This window comes from Lipotes vexillifer, unplaced genomic scaffold (genome assembly GCF_000442215.2).
Source record: "Lipotes vexillifer unplaced genomic scaffold, Lipotes_vexillifer_v1.1 scaffold584, whole genome shotgun sequence".
NCBI classification, from domain to species: domain Eukaryota; kingdom Metazoa; phylum Chordata; class Mammalia; order Artiodactyla; family Lipotidae; genus Lipotes; species Lipotes vexillifer.
In genome coordinates, this window is record NW_006783036.1 from 32,404 (window position 1) to 40,823 (window position 8,420).

At 58.3% G+C, this 8,420-nt stretch overlaps 1 protein-coding gene across 1 annotated transcript in view; it reads left to right on the top strand.

Annotated features, from left to right (window-relative positions):
* Positions 1-1,207: 1,207 nt before the first annotated feature.
* The window catches only part of GPR132 (G protein-coupled receptor 132), an 11,068-nt gene continuing 3,855 nt past the window's right edge, over positions 1,208-8,420 (top strand). The window contains 1 exon segment of the mRNA XM_007455652.1: positions 1,208-1,256. Within this exon segment, the coding sequence (XP_007455714.1) occupies positions 1,208-1,256 (49 nt within the window).

Consider the following 8,420-nt stretch of genomic DNA (forward strand, 5'->3'; position numbering starts at 1 on the left):
TGGGGAGTTTTAGAGACACTCCTACTGCTTCCTGAAAGCTCTCAACTGGGCCTGCAAGGCGGGAGCACGAGGCTGGCGCCGGGCGGGCCCTGAGTAAGTCCCGGGCCCCTGTGCGGGGAGCTGTCGGGGTGGGGGTCTGAAAGCAGAGCGATTCGTTGGCCTAAAGGTGGGAGCTTGGTGGAGGGTCTTAACCTGGGCTCCTTTACCAAGAGAGACCCCGGGGTGCCACAAATGCAGCCGGGGGGGTGGGGGACTGGAGGAAGGGATGGTCCCTCTGCTGCCCCTTCAGAGCTGCTGAGATTCCCCTCTGCAGAGTCCCCCGCCCCCCGGCCGCAGTGCTGGGCCGGCTGGGAGCCGGGAGCCGGGGGCTTATCTCCCTGGGAAGCTCTCCTTGCCGTCTGAAAGTGTATCTTAAGTGACGGGAGGGACCCACTGCACACGCAGGGCATAGGGCGTTGGGGGCCAGCGCTGGGGGCCAGGTCCCTGAGGGACTTCCCGGGGGCTGCGTGCTTGTCGCTGATTCTCGGAGGTGGTGGGGAGCCTGGCGGGGTGGGTATAACGCGCGGCCACCCTGGCCTCCAGGGCCTGGTGGGGCCAGAGGCACGTGGGCGAGAGGAGGGACGGAAAGACGGGGGGTCTCTGCTGGGGTGGGCAGCCAGCCTGGTCCTGAGGCTGGGCAGCTCGCAGGCTTCTTGGGACGGTGTCCAGCGCCAGGCACTGGGCGGGGGCTCCCGTAGGTGTCTGCCGAGAACGGTGGGCAGGGGCTGGGCACTGAGGAAGGGGTTCTTCCTGGCGTCTCTGCCTGGACGGTGACAAGGTGGTGTTTTAGGGGTTCCTCCAGGCAGAAGGGAGAGGACGGAAACGCCTCCGGCGACGGTGGGACAAGGTGCGGTGTTCCACCTCCCTAGCCATGGAGGAAGTGGAGGTGCGTTTTAGAAGGCACATTATAAAAAATCTACCTAAATGGGGGAAATGGAGACGGACTCCTGCTGTGCTGGTGAGATGGGGGCCCCCGGTTCAGCTGCCTGAGAGCAAGGAGCTCAGGGGCCGCAGGGGCTGAGCTCCCTCCCCAAAGTGTAACCTGCGCAGAGGCAGAAATAAAGTCGAAGGTCTGAGTGGGAGCAGGTGGGAGTGAGAGGTTGGAAGTCACCCGACAGGCCCAGCCATGGTGAAAGGGTAGAGACGTCCCAGCAAACCCACAGTGACGATGAGTAGCCGGGGACCCGGCTCCACGGCGTGCGTTGGGGCACTGGGAGGTGAGGGCAGCGGGCGTGCTGGACGCGGGCTCGCCCCCTGCGCTTTTGCGTTTGTTTGAAAAGCTCCAGAGTGAAACGTCTGAAAGCGTATCTTAAATGACGGGAGGGACCCACTGCACATGCAGGGCATAGGGTGTCGGGGGCCAGCGCTGGGGGCCAGGTCGCTCTTCACCATGTCACGTGAGCATCCGTCCGGACGTAGTGCTTCCTGTGGGGCTTCCGTGGGCCCTTCGGGGATGTGCAGGCACTAGGGTGGTGCCCAGGGCCAGGGGGGTGGGGTGGGAGGCAGGGGCCACTTGAGCCCAGGGGTGGGTGCGTAGGGGCTTCGGGCTGACCTGGGCCACCCACCCCATGGCCTGTGGCTGTCACAGCCCCCCTGGAGCACAGAGCGGGGACGGAGGCCCTGAGTCCAGCAGGCTGGCATGCTGGGCAGGAAGGGTGGTGAGGCTGCTGGCATGGAAGATGCGTCCCTCTTGGCACCTGACCCCGGGAGAGGATGAGGGGGCACCCAGGCCTATCGGCTCCTGGCCAGAAAGAGCCCCAGCTGCCGGTGGGGAGGGGCCACGGGCACTCTGGGGCTGGCAGGGTGGGGACACCAGGAGGGGACAGTCCACGGCCACCCCGGGAGGAGGCCGGGGCGGGCGGAGACCTGAAGCCATGTGTCCATTGGGCAGGGAAAGGCCAGGACGAAGCCCAAGGCTGGGCTGAGCTCTGCTGGGCAAAAGGCCGGGGCTGGGCATGGGGGCAGGTGCCCAGGCCTGTGGCCATGAGCAGGGCAGGACCGCACCCGGGGCGTGGGGCGGTTCCAGAGCCTGGCTGCTCCGGCCTGGGCCTTCTGTGGCCCCCGGTCCTCTCAACGTGACCCCCGCACCCTGCCAGGGCAGGCAGACTGTGGGTGCCTGACAGTCAGGGACACGGCCCCAGGTCTGGAATCAGCACTCTGCTCTGCACAGACTGCACAGGGCAGGGAGGCCGAGCAGGGGCCCCAGGACCACACAGTGTCAGTTGGTCCGCTTCCTCTGGCTTTTGCAGAAGTGACTTCTAGAGACAGTGGTCCCCTTTCTGCTGCTATCTGCATCAGGGAAGAGCCGGGCGGCGCAGCCCCTGGGGGAAGGGACCACCTCCCAGTTTTCCAGAATCTCAGTTCTGACAAAGGAATCGGGGCCAGGGTGAGGCTTTTGTGTCCCTCTCAGGCTCACGGGGCTCAGGGGCGTCCGGACAGCTCCCAGGTGGGCTGGCACCCCTGCAGCTCATGTGGGCCACCCTCACAGTTGGAGACCCTCCTGCATCCCCCTTCATCAGGCTCAGCCCTCCCTCACCCCCGAGCTGACCGGGCCACAAACCCGCGTGCCACGCTGGCCCCACTGGGTGGCCACCCTGAGCACCTTGGGCCATCTCCTTAGAGGGCAGAGTGTTCGTTCTGCTTGTGGGTCTCAGGGCCAGGCATAGATCTCAGGCAGAGCACCTCTGGGTGGCCCCCTGCCTGACTTGCAGGGGGCTAACTGAGCAACAGGGGTGCAGGGATGGACAGGGGAGGCCCATTGACCCTCCAGGCCCACGCCCACCAGTCCGTCAGGACGTCAGTTTCGAAAGGTCAATGCATTTCTTTGTTGCCTCAGCGCCTTACCTTTGTCTGTATTTTCGAGGTCTTGCTTACAAATCTAAGTCGATGGACTCTCTGCAGTTTCAGGTAAACACCTTGGCTTCCTGTTATTTCCTGGTGTTTCATCGCTTGTCAGCACAGCCGGCCCACCCAGTGTTGGGGGGCGGGGCCTGCACCTGCTGACGCCCCACGGGGCTGGGGGCTCCGCCCGACAGGGGCTGTGGGTGGGGTCTGGGCCTGGCTCCAGGATGGCTGAGGAAGGGTTTAGAGAGCCCACCTCCCCCAGACCCTCTCTAGCTGACAGGATGGAGCTTACATTAGGGGCACCTCTGGTTCAGGAAGGAAGCAGAGAGATGGGGGGGTCAAGAATTCGGCCCCACCTGCCAGCACCCACAAGCCTGTCCACCTCTGTCGTGGGCAGTCTCCCAGGGGTCCCTGTCCCTTTCACAGGAGCAATGTTCATGCACTTTGCATCTCAGGTAATTCTTTCACCAGGAAAAATTCCTAGAAAGGATTTTATCTGCTTAAAAGTGAACCACAGGGCTTCCCTGGTGGCCTCAAAATAAATAAATTTATTTTTTAAAAAAGTGAAGGGCTTCCCTGGTGGCGCAGTGGTTGAGAGTCCGCCTGCCGATGCAGGGGACACGGGTTCGTGCCCCGGTCCGGGAAGAAAGATTCCTTAAATCTTGCTCTAACATTAGACTCTGATTACTCCAGCTACTTGCTTGCAAGTTGCTGTTGAATAACTTTTAATGAAGTAAAATTTCAACAGTCCTTTCCTTGTGTATTTGGAGTGTGTTATAGTCAGCTCAAATTATTGCTTTTTAAATCTGTTTTTTTCTATACCCAGAGACAGATATTCTATATGTTACTTTAATGTTGTGCTGTGTTCCTGTAACAATTCCTTGTATGGTGAATCCTGATAATTTCCTTCAACTGAGATAGGAAAGATTACACCATCATTTCACATTGTCTCTTTGATTTGTCACATTGGCTGGGAGGAAATGCTTCTGGGGAAAAAAAAAAAAAAAAAAGTGAAGCACATTGAAGATTTTTTTTTAATTAATTTATTTTATTTTTTGCTGCGTTGGGTCTTTGTTGCTGTGTGCGGGTTTTTTCTAGCTGCAGCGAGCGGGGGCTACTCTTCCTTGTGGTGCACGGGCTTCTCATTGCTGTGGCTTCTCTTGTTTCAGAGCATGGGCTCTAGGCACCCGGGCTTCAGTAGTTGTGGCACGTGGGCTTAGTAGTTGTGACTCGCAGGCTCTAGGGTGCAGGCTCAGTAGTTGTGCCACATGGGCTCAGTTGCTCCATGGTATGTGGGATCTTCCCGGGCCAGGGCTCGAACCCGTGTCCCCTGCATTGGCAGGCGGATTCTTAACCACTGAGCCACCAGGGAAGCCCACATTGAAGACTTCTGAGACATGTTACCAAATTGTGCTAGAAAACATCAGTGCCCGTTTATCCTCCCAACACAATGAAGGATCCGCTTCCTCACTCTCTTGCCAACACTAAGAATTAAAGTTCTTTATTTTTGCCAACCTGATGGGCAAGAAAAAGACCACTGCTTGGTTGTTTACGTTCGCATTTCTTTGACTATATAAGTGAAGTTGAGCGTTTTCCAATGTGTAGGAGGTACTTTTACTCCTGTGAATTATCAGCTTTGACACTTATTTCTGTTGATTTGTGGGAGCGCTTTTTATATTAAGCCTCGGCTGTCGTATCCCACAGGATGGATACAAGACTTGGCTCTTAACAAATGCTCACTAACCATTTGTCAAATAACTTAATTTGTGATTTAATCTGATTTCCCTAAAGCAATTTCAACCCACCCTTTCTCCAGGTCACGTGAAACTCGGAGGAAACGTCTCAACATTATCGTCATATGACATACGCCGCAGCCCCATCCTGAGCCCAGAGCTGTCAGACATGACAGGTGAGAGCCCCACCCCATGCCTCCTTTGACTTGGAACATTTAGGAGGGAGCCCGTGAGAATTTTTCTACCAATGCAGTTTGTCTCATAACAGGGAAAATTAGTTCAAAAATTAGCATGCAAAAGTAGACTTCTTGAGGGACTTTCCTGGTGGTGCAGTGGCTAAGACTCCGCGCTCCCAATGCAGGGGACCCAGGTTCGATCCCTAGTCAGGGAGCTAGATCCCGCATGCTGCAGCTAAGAGTTCGCATGCCACAACTAAAAAGATCCCACATGCCGCAACTAAGACCTGACGCAGCCAAATAAATTAAAAAAAATAAGTAGACTTCTTGAAATAAAAACTAACTCAGAGACAATAAAGCCGGAGGCTTTCCATCAAGACTTCAGGAAGCACCCACTTCTTAATTCTTTTGAACTGCTAGAAAAGAACCAAGAACAGGACTGAAGGAGATGTGGAGGCTCTGGGGTCCACCTGGGCCTCGTATCCTGCCCACTTCTTGTGAGAGACCCCGTGCCGAGCCACAGATGCCCCACAGAGCCTCCTTCCCCTCCTGGGGGCTCGTGTGCCCCCAGCCCGGGAGACTCCTTTCCCAAGCAGTCAGAGTCCTCTGAGTGCCCCGTGGTGGGAGGGGCAGGCTCTCACCTGTGTGCTCAGTACTGGTCACCAGACGGCTTGGGGGAGGGGACTGGGTGTGGGCAGGTGAAGACGGGAGGCCATGTGCCAGCCCTGTGACCCCAGCAGGTGGCATGTGGCTGCACTAACTATACTGAGTCCAGTCGGCACCCTGGGGGGTGGGTGGGAAGTGTTGGTAGGGGTGGCTGGGAGCAGCAAGGGGCCCACAGGCCTCACCTGGGCCTCCACTTGGGTTTTGGGTTCCCTCGCGCTCTGCCCCCCAGAGTGTGGCAAGACAGGGTCGGTGCTGGGATGGAGCCAGGGCAGTGTTGGGGTCCAGGGGGTTGGGCTGGCGCCTTGGAGGACTTGCATGGCTGGGAGGGACGAGCCGTCCAAGCAGGGCCAGCCTGTGCAGACAGGTGTCACCTTTCTCCCACCTGAGAACTGCCCTCCGCAGCCCGGTGCTCCCCTACGCACCGCCGGCCCCTCCGCTTGGTGCAGCCCGACTCTCATGTGGAGAACTGACAGCAGTGTCTGATGACTCCCCGACACCCTCCGTCTGCACGTGGAATGAAGCCCACGTCCCAGAGGTTAGGGCCATGAGTGGGGGCCCAGAAAAGGGAACGCCTTGCTCCCATCGGGACAGCCACTGTCAAAACCAAAATACCGGGCTTCCCTGGTGGTGCAGTGGTTGAGAGTCCGCCTGCCGATGCAGGGGATGCGGGTTCGTGCCCCGGTCCGGGAAGATCCCACATGCTGCGGAGCGGCTGGGCCCGTGAGCCATGGCCGCTGAGCCTGCGTGTCTGGAGCCTGTGCTCCGCCACGGGAGATGCCACAACAGTGAGAGGCCCGCATACCGCAAAAAACAACAACAACAACAAAAACACCAAAATACCAAGTGCTAGCGAGGATGTGGAGAAATGGGAACCCCTGTGTGCTGTTGGTGGGAACGGAAAATGGAGCAGCTGCTGGGGAAAACAGTATGGAGATTTCTCAAAAAGCTAACATAGAGAATCACCATATGATCCAGCAATCCACAAAAAAGAAGTGAACTTGGGACTTCCCTGGCAGTCCAGTGGTTAAGAATCTGCCTTCCAATGCAGGCGACTCGGGTTCGATCCCTAGTCAGGGACCTAAGATCCCACATGCCGCAGGGCAACTAAGCCCACGCGCCACAACAAAGAGCCTGCGTGTGGCAGCTAAGACCCAACGTAGCCAAAAATAAATAAGTGAACACAGGTGTGGAAGAGGTATTTACACACCCATGTTCATGGCAGCACTACTCACAATAGGCAAGATGTGGACGTAGCCCAAGCGTCCACAGACAGAAGAGTGGAAAACCCTAATGTGGTCCATCCACACTATGGGCTATTACTCTGTCCTAAAAAGGAAGGATGTTCTGACATATGGACCCTGAGAATATGATGCAGAGCGAAAAAGTCACAGAAGGTCACATTTGTTACAATCCACTCACAGGAAGGGCTGGGGGGTGAGTGGGCAGGGAGTGTTTAATGGGGACAGAGTTTCAGTGTTGCAAGATGAAACATTCTGGAAATGGATATGGTGACGGTTAAACAACAATGTGAATGTACTTAGTGCTGCCGAAATGGACACTTAAAATGGTTAAGATGGTCACTTTTATGTATATTTTACCAGAATTTTAGAAGTTGGGAAAAACAAGTGAGTGGCACAAAAGGGTGTCGGGAGCCCGCTGGGGGCCGACAGCTCCATCTCCCTGGGGACCTTCACAGCGAGCTCTCAGCTGCAGAACGAGCACAGCTCTCTGCCCGCCTTCGCTGCCCTGCCGCTATAACTTCCACATCAGGTCGCCCTGCGGGGGGCGGGGGGTGCTGAAAACCATGCGTGGGCACTGGGGCCGAGTCCCTCGGGAGGGCCCTCGAAGCCCGAGGGATCCCGGACGGCTGCCCGCGACCCCACGGCCATGTCAGCGTTGGGATGCACCGAGGTTTCCTTGGCTGTTGGATGTGCATGTGGAAAGGTCCAGGGGTCTTCAACCTAAGCAGCTAAAGAGCTTCCAGGCTTCAGGGGTCACTGGGCTGCGGAAGCAAGGGCCACGTTCTCTGCTGTCACTGAGGCCACACCAGGCCTGTCCAGCCTGCTGTCCACTCCCCTGGCCGGATCACGGGGCCATCACCGCCAAAGGCTGCTGCAGCTGAGGGGCAGTGGGAAGCTCCACCTGCGACCGGGCGCTGCCTGTGGTTCCCGCTGACCTCAAGGGGCTGCTCCATCCACAGTCTGCTGTCCGAGGTGCACAGGGCCTAAACGGAACAGCATCTCCCGAGGCCAGGGCACAGGCTCTGGGAGGTGCGCATTCCCCCATGGCCACCCAGATGTTCCTGTCGCATGGCAGGTCCCAGGGGCGGGTCAGGAGGGAGAGGGTCCAGGGAAGCTCTGGGCACAGGTCAGGCAGTGGGTGCTGGGGTCACCGCCACGAGAGCAACCCAGGAGAGGCAGGCTGGGCGGGAGAGGGAGGGTGCCTGGGACACGCTGGCTTCCTTCCCCATGTCGTGTGGGGTCCCTCAGCCCAGGGAGCCCCCGGGGTGAGTCACCGCAGTGTCCGTGGATCCTTAGATGGGGGGCAGGGGGCTCACCCCTACAGCAGGGCGCTTTGTCCTATGACTCATTCCTTGTCTGCTCGGAAACACCTGGTGGGGAGGCAGATGAGGGCACCACCTCGCAGGTGCCTGGAGCACCCCTCCTCACTGGCTTCTTTCCCCCTGTTGAGAGGGGTGGTAGCTGGTGTCCCAGGCAGGGCTTCAGGGGAGGGGCAGGTGGGCATCCAGGTCCCGCCATCCTCCTGGGTCCTCCATGACAAGCAGGCACTGGAGCTTGGAGGAGCCCCCAGTGCCAGTCTGTGGTTCTTCCCAGCCCCCCATCCCAGCAGGGCCCCCAAAGCCCTGGTGAGCTTCCACTTCCCATGCCGTGGCCCACCAGCCCGGCTCTGCACGGTCCCAGTGCGAACCCTGCAAAGCCCAGGTGACACATCTGAAGAGCGT